Source organism: Pichia kudriavzevii, chromosome 1, assembly GCF_003054445.1.
Source record: "Pichia kudriavzevii chromosome 1, complete sequence".
In the NCBI taxonomy this organism is placed as follows: Eukaryota; Fungi; Ascomycota; class Pichiomycetes; order Pichiales; family Pichiaceae; genus Pichia; species Pichia kudriavzevii.
In genome coordinates this window covers 1,868,075-1,887,836 of record NC_042506.1, presented here as the reverse complement: position 1 = coordinate 1,887,836, position 19,762 = coordinate 1,868,075, and the positions used below count along the sequence as shown (strand labels likewise).

At 36.7% G+C, this 19,762-nt stretch overlaps 8 protein-coding genes across 8 annotated transcripts; 2 read left to right on the top strand and 6 right to left on the bottom strand.

Moving 5' to 3' along the window:
• Positions 1-108: 108 nt before the first annotated feature.
• On the top strand, positions 109-3,123 carry C5L36_0A08540 (uncharacterized protein; the record flags this gene model as incomplete). Its single annotated transcript, XM_029463873.1, has 1 exon — positions 109-3,123. The coding sequence occupies one exon, from the start codon at positions 109-111 to the stop codon at positions 3,121-3,123; it is 3,015 nt and encodes a 1,004-aa protein (XP_029319733.1).
• Positions 3,124-3,367: 244 nt separating this feature from the next.
• C5L36_0A08530 (uncharacterized protein) lies at positions 3,368-7,027 on the bottom strand (the record flags this gene model as incomplete). Its single annotated transcript, XM_029463872.1, has 1 exon — positions 3,368-7,027. The coding sequence occupies one exon, from the start codon at positions 7,025-7,027 to the stop codon at positions 3,368-3,370; it is 3,660 nt and encodes a 1,219-aa protein (XP_029319732.1).
• A 269-nt stretch (positions 7,028-7,296) lies between these two features.
• On the bottom strand, positions 7,297-8,517 carry C5L36_0A08520 (uncharacterized protein; the record flags this gene model as incomplete). The annotated part of the gene is made up of 1 exon (XM_029463871.1): positions 7,297-8,517. The coding sequence occupies one exon, from the start codon at positions 8,515-8,517 to the stop codon at positions 7,297-7,299; it is 1,221 nt and encodes a 406-aa protein (XP_029319731.1).
• A 755-nt stretch (positions 8,518-9,272) lies between these two features.
• On the top strand, positions 9,273-12,422 carry C5L36_0A08510 (uncharacterized protein; the record flags this gene model as incomplete). Its single annotated transcript, XM_029463870.1, has 1 exon — positions 9,273-12,422. One exon carries the CDS (start codon positions 9,273-9,275, stop codon positions 12,420-12,422), a length of 3,150 nt encoding a protein of 1,049 aa, XP_029319730.1.
• Positions 12,423-12,537: 115 nt separating this feature from the next.
• On the bottom strand, positions 12,538-14,097 carry C5L36_0A08500 (uncharacterized protein; the record flags this gene model as incomplete). The annotated part of the gene is made up of 1 exon (XM_029463869.1): positions 12,538-14,097. One exon carries the CDS (start codon positions 14,095-14,097, stop codon positions 12,538-12,540), a length of 1,560 nt encoding a protein of 519 aa, XP_029319729.1.
• Positions 14,098-14,351: 254 nt separating this feature from the next.
• C5L36_0A08490 (uncharacterized protein) lies at positions 14,352-15,896 on the bottom strand (the record flags this gene model as incomplete). Its single annotated transcript, XM_029463868.1, has 1 exon — positions 14,352-15,896. The coding sequence occupies one exon, from the start codon at positions 15,894-15,896 to the stop codon at positions 14,352-14,354; it is 1,545 nt and encodes a 514-aa protein (XP_029319728.1).
• A 276-nt stretch (positions 15,897-16,172) lies between these two features.
• Positions 16,173-18,212, bottom strand: C5L36_0A08480 (uncharacterized protein; the record flags this gene model as incomplete). Its single annotated transcript, XM_029463867.1, has 1 exon — positions 16,173-18,212. One exon carries the CDS (start codon positions 18,210-18,212, stop codon positions 16,173-16,175), a length of 2,040 nt encoding a protein of 679 aa, XP_029319727.1.
• Positions 18,213-18,471: 259 nt separating this feature from the next.
• On the bottom strand, positions 18,472-19,113 carry C5L36_0A08470 (uncharacterized protein; the record flags this gene model as incomplete). The annotated part of the gene is made up of 1 exon (XM_029463866.1): positions 18,472-19,113. One exon carries the CDS (start codon positions 19,111-19,113, stop codon positions 18,472-18,474), a length of 642 nt encoding a protein of 213 aa, XP_029319726.1.
• Positions 19,114-19,762: the final 649 nt, after the last annotated feature.

Genomic DNA, 19,762 nt, shown 5'->3' with positions numbered 1-19,762 from the left:
AGAGGAAATTCAAAACAACTACTAGCTTTTTGATCACCTTCAAGGAAAACCTTCTCAAGGAGAGTACGCCTCTCTATGTACTAGTTGCTCGCAGTTTCCAACCAACATATGTTTAAATTACAAGTTGTGATAATCCCCCAGAGCGTCCTGGCATCTTCGGAGCAGTTAGGAACTACCTCTTCAATTGTTTCCTCCAACACAGAAAATGGAGAGACTGGAATTTTAGCAAATTTTGAAGAACAACAATCAGCTACGAACAATGCATTGAGAAGGTACACCCTAGGACCAGGCGACTTGGCCTTCAGCACCCCTATGTTTATGCCCAGGATGCAACAGATTAATCCAAATGGAAGTTTCATGATGCAACCGTCCTTTGTGTCTTCATTTCAGCAACCGAAGTTCGGCAATAAAATCAAGAAGTTTTTGCACATCACCTCTGCCAGCAACACCCTAGGCCAGGTGGCCCTAGAAATTCAGCAAAGATTTTCTAAACTTTATCCTTATGAAGGCCCTTTGCAGATTGAAAGAATCCAAAACATTGAAGAGTGTGATTTAGACCCTGATTATACAGTCTCGCTTATATTTGATACAAGTAATATATGTCGAGTGATTGTATCCAATGAATTCTTAGATTCCGATTCTGCCTATATCAATAGTAATGGCAAACGTCATCTAACTGGTGAATTGAACAAGGTTATGAAAAAAGTTAGAAAATCAGCTACTCCAAACGGGAATTCATCATCAATCTGGTCATTTAATGAAGAAAACCCATCTCCCAACCAAAACACCCCTAAGTTGCATTTGAACAAGCCAATTGCAATGAGAGAAAGTGATAGCCATAATATTTCTTTACCAATACCAGACGTCGATGACACAATAATTCACCCAACAAAGAGGAACAATTTGAAATTGGCATCTCCAATAATAGCTCCTGGCTCTCCAACCAGAATTACTTCTGGTATGTTAGATTCTCAATCAAAACCTAATTTGTCCAAGGTCGACTATGAGGAAGATATTAACGGCTCTATGTATATCGATGAATCTTCTAAGAAAGTGCCATCAAAAGAGGATGCTCAGAAGAATAAGCAATCCTCAGACGAACCCTTCTTATCCAATTTGAACCCAGATTCTTCGCTTATACATGAAGCAGATCTTTCTAGTTCCTCAGTTAAAAACACAAGAACTCCTGACCCTAAAAATAAGAAGCAGAAACTAAATCCACAATCAAGTCCATTGACCAAGACCAAGAACGCTTCACCTGACAATGCAACCCGTATATTAGAAAAGTCAACTGAAAGCACTAAGTCAACCGAAATTGAGAAGATGGTTACTGCGAATAAGAGAAAGCAACAGGAGACAAACGGAACCATTAAGGAAAACACCGAACAGTTAACCAGTGAAAAAGAAAAGAAAGCGGAGAAGCTTGCTAAAGAAAGGGCAGAAAAGGCAGAACAAATTTCAAGGGAGAAAGCAGAAAGAGCAGAACGTTTGGCCAAAGAGAAGGCTGCAAAGGCGGAGCGTGTGGCTAAAGAAAAGGCGGAAAAGGCAGCAAGGTTAGCAAAACAAAAAGCAGAGAAGGCGGCAAGACTGGCTAACGAGAAAGCAGAAAAAGCGGCCAAACAGCAAAGATTAAAAGAAGAGAAAGAGAGAGCTGCTAAAGAGAAAGCAGAGAGGATAGCCAAGGACAAGGCAGAGAAGGAAAGACTAGCTAAAGAGAAAGCTGAAAGATCAGCGAAAGAAAAAGTAGAAAAAGAGAGACTAGCTGCAGAAAAGCTAGAGAAGGAAAAGATGGAAAAGGAGAAGCTAGAGAAGGAGAAGCTAGAGAAGGAAAAGATGGAAAAGGAAAAGATGGAAAAGGAGAAGCTAGAGAAGGAAAAGATGGAAAAGGAAAAGATGGAAAAGGAAAAGATGGAAAAGGAAAAGATGGAAAAGGAAAAGATGGAAAAGGAAAAGATGGAAAAGGAAAAGATGGAAAAGGAAAAGATGGAAAAGGAAAAGCAGGAGAAGGAACGTTCAGCTAAAGCAAAAGCAGAAAGAATCGCCAAGGAACTTGCTGCAAAGGAAAAGGCCGAAAGATTATTGAAAGAGAAAGCCGATAAAATTGCAATGTCAGCATCTCAGAAGGCCGCTCCAGTTGAGAATAAGGACATTACAGAGAAACAGAAAGTAGATGATCCTACGAAGGATTTGGTTGAATCGTCCAGCGAAGAAGATGAAACGATTGTTAACAAAACTAATAATTCCAACAAACCTGCTAAAATTCAAAAATTAATTATCAATCTTCCAAAGAATATTGCTCCCCCGGGTACCACTCCTAATAAAATGGCAGAGGCCCATATTTTCGATAAGTCTAAGGTGATAGACGATATAGTAGGCAAGCAGTCTACCAAAGGCAATGAGAAGGCGACACGACATGTTGAAATCAGTGGAGAAATAGACACCTCCAATATATTACCACAAAAAGTTAGATCCACTAAAGCCAATGTCACCACAATAACCTCATCCGATTCAGAAAATAACAAGAACTCTAATACTAATTCGGACTCTGAGTCATCCAGCTCTTCAGAGTCTGAATCTGAAGAGGAAACTTCAAAACCGAAAATCGTTGCGGCGCCAAGATCGGCTTCATCTTCATTTACAGCTAGCTCGAAGTCCAAACCATTGGAATCTTTGGCCAAACAGACTATTTCTAGCTCAAATTCAGCCAATGCTTCAAAGTCCATCACACCATCCAAGCAAACATCACCACCATCTGTAAATCCAATTAAACCTGTTACTCCATTAGGTTCTGCTATTTCGAAACGGTCATCTCTCCCAAGATTGTCAAACTACATTGATAAAAAACTACCAGAGGTCAGAATGCAAAAGAAGCAAGCGGTGAAGCCAAGTATTGCAGAATCTGGTTCCGAGACAGACCAAGACTCCGAGACCGATAGCGATTCCGATAGCGAGAGCGGTAGTGATAGTGATTCTAACAGCGATTCAGATGACGAGTCAGATTCACCTTCCGCTGGTAACTTCATGGATTCCAAGAAAGCGAATAAGTTTGTTACAACTAAAAAACCAAAGAAAGCTAAAAAGAATTCTGGTTTCAGTGCATTGATGAAGGACTCAAAAAGGTAATTGCTCTATTTTTATTTTCGATTTGTACTTTTATATGATTATATTTTCTACAAAATTAATAGCCTACATTCTAGGGTGACCATGAATAAATTGGGTTTGGCTACTGCACTTCAAAAACCAGACTGTTTTAAATTAACCAATGACTAGAGTCATGAAAACACTACTTCTCGTCTTATTTGTGGTAGTGAGATGAACGTTTTAATACAAAAATACACAAAGCAAAGTAATACAAAAACAGGTAAACTCATTGCTTCTGATCTTCCACAAAATCAAGTGCTTGTTCAGAATCAATGCTGGATATGGTACTCACCTTGTTGTTGAACATAACACCATAGAATTTGTCACTTACTTTCAACATTTCAGACCTAAAGGTCGTGCAGATAAACTGTGCATTCTTTGATAATTTGTGCACAAGGTTGGCAACTGCAGTCCTGTATTGCGCATCTAAGTTTGAATCAATTTCATCGAAAAGGTAAAAAGGAGCTGGGTCACAGCTCTGGATAGCCAAGATAAGAGACAATGCACAAACTGTTTTTTGGCCTCCTGACAGTTGTTCAAGTCGTTGTTGTTCATCCTTCTTAGAGTTAAACGAGACAGAAATCGAAATACCAACGTAAGAATCGATTAAATCATTTGCCGACTCAGATTCCTCTGCCGCAGAATCCTCAAGATCTGAATTTTCACCATCTTGACCATTAGAGTCTGGATACTGGGACAGAGAAAGGGGATTTTCCACCTGTTCCTTACTTTTCTTCAAGATCACAAGCCTACCCTTTCCAGTAGGCACAAGCGCTTCGAAAGTTTTTGAAAAACTTGACGAAACTTCCTTAAATGCTCTAATAATTGCTTCATTCTTCCTATGTTGAAGTACCTTGATCAAATTTTCAATAGCATCCTTAGCTTCATCTAACTCAAGGAGTCGATCAACTAGAAAGTCTTTTTCTCTAGAAAACTTTGCAAACTGTTCCATTGCTTTCTTATTAACATGATAATATTTTTTTAAGCTTTCGTTGATTTTGGTAAGCTTTTTAGATAAACCAGATGTTGACTCATCTTCGAAAGCAACTAATGCGTCTTCTGGTATAATTCCCAATTCTCCAATGCTCCGTTCTAAATCATGTTTCCGGTTTCTTAGTCTAACTCGTTGGGATAAAGTTTTATCAGTAGATTTCCCCATGTCTTCAAATCTTTTAATAAACTTTTCTTGTTCAGCATTTAACTCAGCCAGACGTTCTTCATCTTCTTGAATGGACTTGTTAATTTCAAGAAGATTTGAAGTTATTATGTCACCTTCGTTCTTCAATTCACTTTGCCTCAACTTAAGCTTGTTAATACTACTCTCTAGATCACGGATCAAGTTATCCGAATCTTTTTCAGAAGAACTCTGTGCTTCAATTTCATATTTTAAGTTATTGTAGCGGGGATTCAAAATTTCGGAAATCAAGGTAGATGCCGATGATATCTTAAGATCAACAGCTTCAATTTCAGACATTACTTGACGATGTTTCTTCTCAAGTAATGGCAATTCGGAGTAAATCTCTTTCAAAGTTGTTTCGTCATGCTCAGTAAAAGTATTTTGAGAAAAAACTGATTCAATTTCGTCGGTATAGTTTGAAATTTGTTTTTCTATCGAGTCAATTGATGCCTTACAAGCTTCTATTTTTTGTTCTATAAAAGCAATATCTTGTGAGTGTTGTGCAATTTTATTATTGAACCTAGAAAGTAGGGATTCCACGTCACTTGCTTCTTTCGTTTTGATGTCCAAAAGACTCTTCAGTTTCATCGATTTTTGATGGTTCGCATTGATTGCAAAATCCTTTCCATTGATTTCCTCCTTCAGTACTTTCAACTCTTGCTTGCTCTTATATATTTCGTTTTTTAGAACTCTGAGGTTTTTCAGGTAATCTATACGAGACACTTTTACATCTCTAAAACCCCCAGTTAGGACACCTCTATTGTCACATCTATCACCATCAATTGTGACAGCGTTGACATTATACTCGTTCGAAAGTTCAAATCCTCTCTGGATATCAACACATAAAACAGTTTTACCAAATATTTGTTTTACCGCTGGTGCCAAGAAATCATCATAGGCAATTTTTTTAATTAACGGAACAAAGTCAGTTCCTGAAGGAAAAACGAAACTTTCATTACTCAATCTGTTGAGAGGGATAAATGTTGTTCTTGAGCGCTTAACTTTCCTCAACTCTTCAATGAGAATACTCGCAGTTTGATCATTGTTCACAACGATATTAAACAACGAGTTTCCGCCAATGACATCTACAGCGGTTTTGTATTTCTCAGAAACATCAATTAGTTCACCAAGGTAACCATAGATACCATTTTCGATACTGGGACCGAGTTTTTTCGCTATATACTTCACCGTATCAAGAGCATTTAAGGTTGAAGCGTTGATGCCTCCTCGGAGAGATTGCTCAACGGTCATTAAATTTTCTTCTTTTAGAGCAATGACACTATTGATTTTACTCTCTTTTCTCCATAATAGACTACGGTCATCTACCAAAGCCCTGGCCTCAGATTTGAGGGAAGAAATTTCATGATTTAGCTCGTCTATAGTTGAAGACAAAGACTCATCAACCTTAATACGTGCTTTTTCGGCTAATGCTTCCTGAAGTAAAGTCTGTGAAACCTTCAAATGCTTTTCAAGGTTTCTCAAATCGTGTGATCTTTTGATTTTTGAATCATCCAGTTGTTTAATTTTGTTTTGAATATATGCATCTCTCTCTGTTTTGGTATTGAATTTTGTTGATTGATTTTTCTTGGATATAATAGACAATTGTTTTTGACGCAGGTTATTCATTTCAAGCTTTAATTTTGATTCTTCCAACTTAAGCTTTCTCAGTATCTCTTTCGATTCATTGAGCTCTTCTGTTGTAAGTGCTATTTCGTTTTCAATTTCACTAATTCTTTCATTGTAAGATTCTAGTCTAATATTAGAGTTACCGTTTCTAGCTTCCTGCAGCTGGATATTCAAGTTTGTTATTTGCTGGAGAATATCTCCAGTTTCTTTAGTATTCATTTCTAAATCAATATTAAAGAGCTGTTTTTTAGATTTGAAGTCTTCCAACTGTGCTTCAAGTCTCAAAATTTGCGCCTCTCTAGATTCCAACTCAGAAGTAAATGACTCCGTTTCCTGTGCTGATAAACTTTGGTTATTTTCTAACGCATCTAACTGATTGTTTAGTGCTTTTAGTTCTCTGTCATAAATGTTGAATTCTAAAATCTTCTTCTTATTAGTTAAGATTTCAAAAGCTTTCAAATCTTCCTTTTCGATGTTTAGTTCTTGCAATCTTTTTTCAATATCAGACACCATGTCTTTGATTTGTTCTTGTTTCTCTGCAGTGATTGCCATTTCTTTGAGAGATTCCTTCAGCTTGTGTTCAAAAACTCTAGCACCTGCTATATCTTTTAATAGATCTAGTCTTTCTGAGTCTTTCGCATTGGTTAATGCTGTGACTTTACCCTGGGGGACAATATAATAAGGATTAGATCTAGAAAATCCAGAAGATTCTAAGATATTAACTATTTCTGACCTTGTGGCACTTTTATAATCTAAAGAGTAGTCGTCCTTCTTCATACCAATAGTTCGTCTTATAGCAACTTCGTCCTTCGCAATAGGAATTCTGCGATCCGTGTTGTCAAAGACTATCTCAACATAGGCCGAAATAATGTTGACAGAACTCTCATGTATAAGAGATTGGCGTTCTTCCCGGCTCAAGTTTGTGTAAGCATCACTCAAGACAAACCTAATAGCTGCGAAGAAGTTTGATTTACCTGATCCATTTCTACCAACAACCACATTGTGATGTGGAGAGATGTCTTCAATAACCGTCTCATTTTTGTATGTTTTAAAGCCACGAATAACCACCCTTTTAATATACATTTCTGCTGACGCTTTCTCTATGGCTTACAAGAACGTTCAAGTAGAGAGTGTTCAACCTTAAGCTCAGGTAGAAGTTCATCATGTAAACTCGCCTCCATTTACGCGTCCTCAAATTTCGCGTTTATGCTAGAGGCTCAGTATTGTCTGCCTCGCCAAGACTTCTTCATCAAGAAATTCTTACATGTGGTTACTGCTCTGCAGAGTTTTATAGAAAACGATACAATCGGAGGGTGCAATAGATAAAAAGGGAATATCACCTACATAGAAACTCATCCCCTGTAGTAGGATGTAGGATAGAAAGGCATCTTTGCAACTTCAGCATCTCTCAATTTACCTCTGATCTCAACCTTAACTTTAGTACCTATCTTTTGGAAAGGTTTGTAAATAAACGCTTGAGCAACATTACCCCCAACCGAAGGTGAAGGGGATCCGGAACAGATAACACCAATTTCTTTAGTAGGATCTTCAGCTGAGAAAATTTTATTACCGTGTCTTGGTGATGGACCCTTGGAGACTAAGCCAACTCTTTTAAATTTGACAGATTTTGGATCATTTATTTGAGACAAGATTTTATTAGCACCATTAAAGTTGGCATTTTCAGGAGATCTTCTAGATTTTGACACTAGCCAATTCAAGGAAGCTTCAATAGGAGTAATGTCGGTGTTAAGTTCATGGCCGTAGAGACACATGCCTGCTTCTAATCTCAACGAGTCTCTTGCAGCTAAACCGATCGGCTTAACAATTTCATCATATTCCAACAATGCTTTGAAAAAATCAACACCGACCTTATCATCTGGAATGGAAATTTCAAAACCATCCTCACCGGTGTAGCCTCCTCTTGCAATGTGAAACTTGGCATCAGTTCCAAAACCTTGGAGATCAATAAATCTAGAATTACCGAAATATAGATCATCTAGCTTGGTATTGGTGAACTTCGAAACAATCTCTTGAGATTTTGGTCCTTGGATTGCCAATAAAGTGCCACCAAACGTGGAATGCTTGATCTCAGAGCCATCCTCATACTTTGCCAGCTCTTCCTTGAAAAATGCAAGATCCTGATCTCTACATCCGGCATTGGTGACAATATAATACGAGTCCTCATCGTGCTTAGTAACTATAGTGTCATCAACCACACCACCTTCATTATTTAGCAAGACACTCAAGCTTGATTGGAAAGGTTTCAAGACACTGAAATCAGTAGGACAGATTTTTTCCAAGAATCTTGTGGTATTTGGACCGGAAATTTTATGCTGCACCATATGTGAGACATCAAAGACACCACACTTAGTCCTTGTCCAATTGTGAGACTTGATATGTGTTTGATCCTTATACAAAACCGGCATTGAAAAGCCTGCAAATGGAACCATTGTGGCTCCCAATTCAACGTGAGTTTCATACAATGGAGTCTTAAGGAGGGTTGACTCAGACTTAACTGAGTATGATCTGGTGAAGCATTTAAGTGTGTTTTTGGATGCAAAAGATCTTAACATTATGCAGATACTAGCTAATGGATAGAGAGGTTAAAAGTTTAAGATATTACTACACAGGAGGGGTCTTTGAGGTTCGGTGAATAGCAAACAGCAGATTTGACGTATTTATAAAGGAATCGTGCTTTACTGGTGTATTACAGTTATCATGAACAACGAAGTCAATAATTTAGAAGGAGTCACTGGGGAAGTCATCTTAAAATTGGGGACAAGTCATATAAACAAGAGTCACCAACTTGGTGCAAGTCAGATTGAGTCGATCGACGCATCCCCGATATTTTTATTTATTTATTTATTTATTTATTTATTTTTTTATTTTTTTATTTTTTTATTTTCTCAAATGGTGGAATCTCTCAAAACTTCTACATCTCAAAACGAGATGTCGGTTTTCTACTTTCACAATGTGTGAACTTTAAAGTGCCGTTAAATCATCGCTTCCATATTTGCTAATACGGGGTTGGTCCCTTTTTCAGTTTTTTTTTTTTAATTTTTAATTTTTTATTTTTATATTTATATTTATATTTGTCCTTTCTGTTTTGTCTAAAAAGTGGCTTTCATTTTTCCCTTAAAATTTTACCTCGGACATATTCATTCAAGATAGGGTACTAAAGGGTCTTCATTTTCCATTATAGAACAAGGAACATCACCTTCTCACATCTTACTATTTTACATTGCGTTTAGTAGTGATTATTAAGGAGAGTGCACTTCGGTTTTATCATCTCTTTTCTGCTGTCGTTTGCACGTTTTAAGTCTCCACCATGACTATTGATACTGATCATATTTCAGCCTCTGATCCAAAAGGCGTAAACGCTTTGAAAAGGAAGTACACTAGGTCAGCTAAGGCCTGCATAGAATGTCATAACAAAAAGGTCAAATGTGATGTCTCCACCAAGCCAGAAAATACAAAATGTACCAACTGTATACACAACAATTTAGAATGTGTCATCTATGTGAGAAAGAAAAGGTGCTCAAACAAGAGGAAACATTTTGTACCGTCTAACGAACCCATAAAACAAGATCAGTTGAGTGCAGAGATCCCACCTAAAGATAATCATAGAAGTCCCCCCAAAGGTGTGTTTACAGATGCACATATTCCTGGCAACGACAAAAATACCCTAATTGGTTGCAGTTGCCCTGTACCTAAATTTGCAACTAAAGGTAATGTCAGTATTCTAAACACCAACTTAAACGAAATAGAATCGATACCGGAGAAGCAAGATACTTCCTTGATTCCCCCTTTTCCTTCTAGTATTTTAAAGGCGCCAATTCAGAACGAGTTCCCTTATATTAGTTCTATAAAGCTTGATCCCAATGATGTGTTGAAGGAAAATATGCGTGATTTGATGATGACCGAATTTGGTCTACACGAGTCCATAAACAACCATCTTACCACTATTCTCGATAACGCCCTCTACCAAATCACTGAGAATAATAAACGTGCATATAGTCTAGACACTATAGATTTCCAGGTTTTGGAAATAAATGGATGCTTTACTTTACCAGATGAGGAAACATGTTGGAAGTGTATCAGAAATTTTTTTGAGTACATAAATCCTCAATTGCCGATAGTTGATAAACAGTGGTTTTATAAAAACTACGCAGATCTAAGGCGGCCGCCCTCCTTGTTGTTACTTTATTCGATTCTCTTTATAGGGGCCTGGCATGCTAACTCTGAAGATGATGATATAGAAAAACAGAATGAAAATATCAAGATTTCACAGGTCTTTTTCCGAAGAGCAAAGCTATTGTATGAATGCTCTATTGAAGTCGAGCCAATTGCCATAATTCAATCATTAATTTTGTTTTCCTTCAATAACAACAGCATGTCGAGTTTGTCAAAAATCGAATATTATTGGTCACATGTGGCCGTTGTTGTAGCCTTGCAATATGGGTTCCATCTGAAACCTCCAAAATCATTGCCAGAAGCAGAGAAGAGAATAAGGAAAAGATTATGGTGGATTCTTTATTATAGAGATCGGTCCCTTGCATTTGGTTATTCTAGACCCAGCATTATAAACTTGAAAGAATGTGAACATGATGATTTAGAACTAGAAGAGCTAAAACAATCAGGATTCACGAAGCTCGAATCATTGTATATAATCTACCTCGTAAAATTTGGGAAGCTGTTTGATAAAATAAACACAATACAACAAGACATAACAAAAAGTTATTTGAGTGGTAAGCCAGTGCTGCATCTAATGAAAAAATGCGATTCAACCATGATCAAGTTTCTAGGGTCTTTCCCAAAGGAGCTTAAGTTCAGTTTTAAAGAACCATCTTCCCAATCTTTTCTTTCAACCATGATAATGTCACATTATTATACTCTATTAATAGTCATACATAGAGCTAACATATTGAGGCATACAACAGATAACTACCCCTCTTGGGCTATATCTTTTCAAGCTGTATTGTATATCAAATCAATGAGTGACTGCTTAGTGTCAAAGCAAATGATATCAAAAGTTGCAGTATTGTCGCATAATACATTAACCACATCAGCTATTATAATGCTATATCATTTGCTAAATGAAGATCCAAAAGTTTCAGAAATAGCAAAGGCTTTTTTCCTTAGAGTACTGGGTATATGGAAATCATCATACAAAAAATTTCCTTCTTGCTACCCGATGCTTTGTATATTTGGGAACCTTTACAATTCGGAACAGTATTTAAAGGAGGTTGTTAGATCAGTAGCCCCAAAAGACAAAGGAAGAGAAAAAGTTGAAACCGAAAACTATGATATAGACGAAAAGAGCTCTCGTTCTTTAAAGCTTCCTGATTTATCATTTATTACACATCCTAATTTTGACTCAAACATGGCTAATTCGATCCACAACAATATTGACCAAGATTACAGAATGTTTTTTAAAATAGGAATCGACTTTAATAAATTATTTACCGATCCTGTTTTCACAGAAGGATCATCACTACTACCAAGGAGTGAAGTAAATAACATAAATGGCAATGATTTATTCTCGGATGTTAAGCCCAAAATCAGAGTTAAAAATGATTCGATTACAACTTCTAGTAGTTCAGCGAAAACTTCACCACAATCAACCACGTTGAAGTCACCAGAGACAAAGTTTCAGTATGGCCATGAAAACTACACCCCGCCGAGATATGAGGTTCCAGCCATAAATGTAGCTGTGCCAGATGAGGCCCCTCAGAATCAATGTGAAAATTTTGGTAATCATATTGAAAAAAACAAATATCCTATTGACCTTTTACAAGCAACCTGGCGGCCTAAATTTATCATAGACGATAAGCCAATCAATTCTAATACACCCGATTATAGCAGTTTCAATGGCGGTGAAATCTCTACACACGCAGAAAATATTTCACAGGATATACTATTTTCTAGTGGATATCAAATCATGGGCACAGATTCATTTCATAGCGGAATTCAGGAAGACAGAAATTTAGATCCACAAAGGTGTAAGTATAAAAACCCGAGTTCCGAAAGTTTTCCTATGTCAACTACAAATGTCCCTAAATTCACCAATTCTGTTATGCAATATACCAAAAATACAGAAATTTCACCTGTCGGTCAGGTGCAGGCATCGATGGTTCAGTACGGACCACTGCGAAGGAATCAAGAAAATACATTCCAACCGTTAAATATGAATCCTCAACATGATCTCATTCAAAAGAATTATAGTGGCCAATACCAGCATCCAGTTTCTACTCAGAACCTCAATTCTGAAAATGCAACAGACCAAATTCTTCATCAGTCGGACTCCAATGGCAGTAGTCAGTTGACTCATCAATACACATATCACCAGCCACAGGTACTACAGGAATATATAACTGGATGTTTTGACGCAAATCCATATTCGCCGTACCAACAATACCCTGCAGCTACAGAACAGTTGCTTAATCCGTATCAACCACACACTAATAAGTTGGATTGAAAATATAAACATTAGGCTTATCAGAAGATAATATTGATATTCGATATGGGGAATAAATCAAACTTAATATTTTGTAAGACATACCGTTTGGTATCAGACCGAGTATAAAACACAGTCATTTTAGTCTAACGTTTTTGTCAAAAGTTTCTTTGTTATATATGTAGAATCCAAACCACAGCGAGGCAGCCAAAGAAAAGGTGAAGAACACCAGCTCTGGAAAAAAATATAACCCTGCCCCATCGCTATGGCCGTTCTGATCTTTTGACGACCCTAAATGTTCTGAAATCCAACCCATGATCCCTGGAATAATTGCTGCGCCAGCACCACCCAAACCAGCAATCAACGAAATACCGTGGAGAGAGTACTTTTTTGGTAATGTTTTCAGTGAAATTATTATGGTTGTTCCAAATAAAGGACCAACAAACCAGGCTGCAAAGCATATAGAAAAGCCTTGGATCAAAACTGAAGATTGAAAAACCCAAAAAAAGAAACACCCAAGTGCCACTAGGAAACAGTAAACAACAACAGCTTTGATTTCTTTATTTTCATGGTATCTTCCCGTGTAAAATCCCATAACCCCTCTCCCCAAGGTCATGAATAGCCAAAATAAAGATACCATTTGGGATGAAAATTCTTCTGTCAAGTGCTTGATCCGGAAAAGGTAATTATTCAACCAAATACCAACACTTAATTCTGCACCAACATAAATAAATAAAACCAAACAATAAAACATCACGTATTTGTTGGTCAAAGTTTCTATAATCGTGGGTTCATTTGAGTTTTCCAATTTGAAGCCATCAACTTCATCTATTGGTGATTCCATTTGGGATTGATTCCTGGTCTCGTATGCTGTGTAGTTGTATTTATGACTAGTTTCATCTTTGAAGAGAAAATACACCATCAAAAAGTTAACAAAGGAAAGAACCACTGCAATTAAATAATAGTGGCTCCAATCCATTCCTCTTTTAATCAAATAAATAGATAAAACAGGTGTAATAAGGCAACCTGTACCATACATCGAATGCATCAATCCTAATAGTTGATTTGAGTATTCTAAATTTCCAACAAAATAATTCAAGCAGCAATCGAAAACACCGTTTACCCATCCTAATACCGCTGCAGCAAATGGAAGAATAAAATATGGCGCCTTGAAGAGGTACAAAGCACATGAAAACAATGAAAAAATACATGCTGTTGAATATAGAAAATGCAAACCAAGTTTACTCATGAGGTAGTTGTTTAGTAAGCTTGATGGAACATATCCACAAAATTGAGCAATGAACAAAATCGATACCTGGAAACGATCTATTTTGTAGTATGATAAAAAATATTCCACTAAAGAGCCCAAGATTTGGTCTGTTAAACCATGCAATAGTAAAGAAAGCATTGCTGTCAACATTTGTAATTTCAACTTATTATTAACAAATATATTTTTGTTTTCTAAGAGAACAGTGCAATTTTCAAACTGAATTTGCGTGGGTAGTTCTGAATCCAAGAGAGAGTTGTTTGCTTCATATTCTTCAATAACAAATTCTTCTAGTTTTGGTCTTTCGGAAGTGAAGCTTGGTTTGACACTGGCAGAAGCACTACTTGTTCTCCGCAGGTCATTAAGCGGTTCATGCAGTTGGAGTGAATGTCCGACATATGCACCTTCAAAGTCGCTCACAATAGTCATATCCTTCAATAAAAAAAATTGATAGTAAAAGAACTAATTGTGCAAAGAAAAGAATGTGAATTATAACACTTGTTAGATACGCCGTATTTAAAAAGAAATTCCTAAAAGAAAACCTTTTATGTTGAGTTTGGCGAAACAATAGGAATAAAATTTTTTTTTTTTTTTTTTTTTGATGATACTAATCCCGATAAGAAAAAAAAATATATACATAAATATTTTATCCGAGTACCAAAGTGTTTAGCCGCACTCCTGTTTTATTGTAGTCTAAGTTTCCTGTCCAAGGCGCTTTTGTTGTATAAGTAAAAAGAAAGCCAGCAAAGAGCGGCCATAGTAAATGTAACACAAACCAGTTCTGGAAAATAGTATAGTCCTGCACCGTCATTACCATCAGTATCGTTTTCTGGAGAACCTAAATGTTCCGATACCCAACCCATTATACCGGGAATAATAGCTGCACCTGTACCTCCCAAACCTGCAATCAAAGATATTCCGTGGACTGAATACCTCTTTGGCAAAGTTTTAATTGATGCTATAATGGTGGTGCTGAAGACCGGGCCAACAAACCAACCTGCAAAAGCAATGGAAACGGTTTGCGCTGCGACGGAAGAGCTAAAAATCCAGAAGCTGAAACACCCTAGTGCAACTAAGGAACAGTATATCACCATAGCTCGTACTTCCTTGTCCTCAAAATGACGCCCCGTATATATTCCCATTATGACTCTTCCTAAAGTCATGAATAACCAAAATAAAGAGGTGATGTAAGATGCCTGCTCCTCGGTTAAATGCTGGATACGGAAAAGGTAGTTATTCAACCAAACCCCCACACTTAATTCACTTCCTACGTATAGGAACAAAGCAGTGCAATAGAATGCAACATATTTGTTAAACAAGGTTTCAATTATTGATGGCTGAGTTTTATCTATTGTATTAGCAGCAGTCTCTGCAGAATCAAAATAAGTGTCTTCACCAGAGGTCTCTTGTGCCTTTAATGTAATATATTGATACTTCATACTTGTTTCTTCCCTGAAAAAGAAAAATGCCAATAGTAGATTCAAAAAAGCCGTACCTATTAGAACAAAATAATAGTGGTTCCACGGCATCCCTATTCTAATCAAATGAATAGATAAAATAGGGGTGACTAAACACCCAACACCGTACATTGCATGTGCAATCCCTAATAATTCATTTGAGTAATCTAATGTACCCACAAAGTAATTTAAACAACAGTCAAATGTACCATTAGCCCAACCAAACATTACAGATCCAAAAGGGAGAATGTAAAATGGTGCCTTCAGCAAAAACAGTGTAGAGGATACCATAACCACTAGACACGAGGTGTAATATAGCTTGTGAAATCCGTATTTACTCAAGAGGTAGTTATTCAAAAGACTTGCTGGAATGTAGCCGCAAAATTGGGCAATAAATAAAAAGGAAACCTGAACACGATCAATATGATAGTAAGATAGGAGGTGTTCAATCAACGATCCTATAATCTGATCGGATAAACCTAATAGGAATAGTGACATCATTGCAGCAACCATTTGAACTTTTAGTTTATGATTTCTAAAGATGTTCTTATCCTCAATTATAATAGGCTGACCTTTAAACAGAATACAGCTAGAATCTCTGTGTAATGAAACATTATTTGGATCTTCATCAATAGTAAATTGCTCCAATGGTGGTGTACTTGAAGGTGTGCTCAGCTTCGGACTTTCAGGGGAATTATTCGCTCTATGTTCACTTTGATGGTCCTCGTGCAATTCTAAGTCTAAGTTGATATCAGAGCTTACCTTACTCATTTCTAGCTCTATGCTGCTTGAGACAGGCTCTTTCAACTTTCAATAATAGAATAAATCATGATGTACTTCGCATTTGTGTTTGACTTGAGATAGAACCTGGCGCACGATACGGAGTGCTGCAGTAAAAAAAAATTGTGCTTGTTAACAATCAATGCTTCTCATTGTTCGGTGAAAATAAACTTTAACATTTTGTTACACGGTTTTAAAATTACATATAGTATACAACATAAATAAAAAATACAATAGTGTGTATGCATAAATAACGGGAAAAAGATTCTATGTCTGTAAAGATCTAATTGAATTGTATAGAAAATCGTAAATTCCGTTGCATCCTAAATCTTTGAGTTTATTTAGTACATTAATTCGGGTATCTCGATCAGTATCTCCAAAGACATCACCAACCGATGCTTTTATACAGTCCATTCCTATAAGGTCAAATGGTTTTTTGGTCGGTAATTTAGCAATAAACTCCAATGGGATAGAAAATATCTCTCGGTCGTATACCTTATCTTTCCATAAACACTGGCAGATATGAACAATATACGAATTATGCAATTCTTTTAGCTCTCTAAGAGCTTTAGAATTAGTTTTGTCTATTTGTTCAATTCCATGGGTTGCGTAGTAGACTTTGCAGAACAAAACGTGATGCAATAGTATATTCAGTTGGAACAAGTCGTTGGAAAAAAATGCCATGGCCATAATATGTGGAGGAAGTACTAAGCTTTGTGCATCAATATCTTTGTGCAGTAGTTTCTGGAATGAAGTCAACAGAACGAGAAATCCCTTCAATAAGGAGAAATTGCGAAATCTGAATTTTCTAATGATGAGTCTGATGAATCTATTGAATTCTAGCGGGTCTTTAGACCATTTAAAAGCTAGGAATGTTAAAGCTGTCATGTTTCTTGTATTGTTATGTCTGAAGGTCATATCTATAACATCTGTAAGAACTTTACTCCATTTTGAACAGTTGGGTTCTAGAAATTGAAGGTGGCTGTGGAGTTGTAAGATTTTGAGTTTTTGATCCAGAGTACCTTTGTAGTCAGCTACAAGTTTTCCAGCACATATATCAACCATCAAAGGAAATGGTTCATTAAAAATTTGTGAAATGTTGTTTATACTTCTGAAAAGCCAGAACATATCATCAGTTAAGGTAAATCTGTCTTGCTTTACATCCAATAGTTTACGAACGCTATAGTTCAAAAACAAAATGTCCTGTTCTTTTAAACACGTGAGTAGTGGCTCATAAATGGGAAATGCAGCCCCCAATTGTGTTGTGTTAAAATTCTCCGACATAATATTACCATAATCTGAAAACTCCAAGTTTGAAAAATACTGCAAGACCACTATAATGTTAGGCGGGAATGAATACGGAATTGATTGGCAGAACATGTCTATAAATTTGAAACTGGCCAGTTGTATTATGCCATTATCAGTAATATCTTCGGTATATTTTCTTTTTTTAGTGTTTGTCACTGAATGCAACATACTTGCTATGTTAATATTTATTAACATACTCTTGAACGTGTCTATATTTCGGGTCAGAGAAAATCGGTCATTGGTTATCTTTAATAAAGATTCTGTGTACTGTGCGTCGAGTTTTCCAAACACATCTTTTGGTATCTTCAAATCTTTTAGTAAAGCCTTAAGTTTTAAAAATATCATATCAAATATACCCGCCCTTGCAGCTGACCCCAAAAAATTATATGCTTGTAACAGTAGCGGTAGACTGCTTTTCGAGTCTATTTCATAAAATTCAATCAAAATTTCAAGTTTCTTGATACTGAAAAAGTATTTCAAATTGAATTTGGGATCAATTTCGTTTGCAATATTGAGCATGTACACAAGAAACAACCCTATATTCATTCTTAAATAACCAATGGATAGTGCGTTGAAAAGCAGATTCGCAAGTCTTAGGATCTTTTTGTCCCATTGAATGTTAGGAAAGTTTCTGAGTAGTAGTACCGATAGTTTCAGTTGTATATTTCTCGGCACTAGCTTAACTTTAGATTTGTCATTGTAGTAACTGGGAACTTTGAATACTGACACTATCTTGATTAAAGTGTCAAAATCCAGAAGATCACGGGAATACAAAAGACCAACTAGCTTGAGTTTCATTCCTACTTTAAACCCTGAATATGGGTCAAGTATTTGATCCAGCAACAAGTTGAACTGTTCAAGTTTAAGTCCATATGTCGAGACGACAGCATTTAATTGACTAACATGTTTATCAAACCTTTGAGGGTCATTTTCGCAATTCACCACAACGCTAACAGAATGATCTATTAGATCATAATACCTTTTCCGGTGATCTTCCATGGTCAATGGAAGGTTTACACTCTGAGGAGCAAAAAGTTGGCAATTTTCATGTTTAAGGACAAAGTCTTGTTTACAACAAAAAAAAAAATAACACTCACACCAAACTGAGAAAAATCCATCTACTTCGTCTCGAGTCTTCACACTTTAGAACGATTTCACCAGTATCGGAAGCGGAAAACGTACAAATCATACTACAACAATTCAGCGTTAGAATATATACATGTTTATTTAGCTGTTACATTTGGATTTTAGATACTATTTACTTGTTCTTCGATTTGAAGTCTGAGAAAAAGGTCTTGACTTCTCCATCTTTGAACTTGCACAATTGGGTAATTATATTGGCTGATTTATCGGTAACGATCTTTTCAACCTCTTCTTCATTTCTGTAGTAATGCTGCAGTTCTAGAATCTTTCTGTGCTTATTCATGTATTCTCTTTCAAGATTCTTGTACGTATATGGATCAATGCGCATCATTTCGTTTTTTTCCTCCTGTGATAACTTTGCAAATTGGCTGTTTTCGATTGAATCTTTAGCATTAACATTTGCAACAACGTCTCTACAATACTGTATGACTTGTGAACGTTTTTTCCATTCTGGATATACGAGAGTTTTGAGAAACTCATCGCACGGCGACCCATCAGAGGAGCCACTTCCAAATTTGAATACTGAGTTTTTGTTCATCTCTCTATGGTTCAAAACGCTATTCAAAATTGTCGTCATGTTGTCATCGACCGCATACCTAGAAAGCCTCAGAAATGCCTGTAAACTCTTTGAATCTTTGATGCAAATCTCTGGAGAAAGGTCGGGCTGTTGAGGAACTTCTATTAGATGATCACCAATGAGATTATCTACTGCACCTTCTCGTCTACTACCACTGGAGTTACTGCTTGCCGTGTACATTGTATCTAACAAGTGGCTAAACGATGAATTCCAAAACGGCTGTAAGAATGGCAAATTGGAAAACCGTCAGAAACTTCACAGGTGCATAGCCTTCAATAGTGGTGTTTATTCTATCATCCGTTACAGTTCGCGCATATTTTTCACATGGAACATAAACCAACCTCAGGATACTACCTCTATAGAGTTCATGATAATAGTTCTGATCGGCAGTGCAGTTCTACTAGCTGCTGTATGTCGGCAGTAGAACTGTTAAAGTATATGAGGGAATAGAAAGGGGAAATAGATCAAGATGGGTCGTAAAAAATGCTTCTTTTAAAATTTTAATTGGTTATTTGTTTGTTAGTTTGGTATTCTATTGATTGTGGAGATACTGAATTGAACCCATGTCTCCCGTTGCTTACCTCCAGAGGACACATTGCGTATGGCTGTACTGGCATGTAACCGATGCCATTGTGTTTGTTTTCCAAACGGCTCAACCGTGTAGGCTATGTTATTGCAGGAGCATTTGGAATCAAAAGCTTCCAGATTTTTCTTGCCAAAGGTGCAAATGCACGAGAAACATGGAAATTCGCACACAAACTTGAGAATGATATGGCTAGCATCACAAGAGAAGTGTTTCTCTCTTGGAATATAATGAATCCAAAAGTTA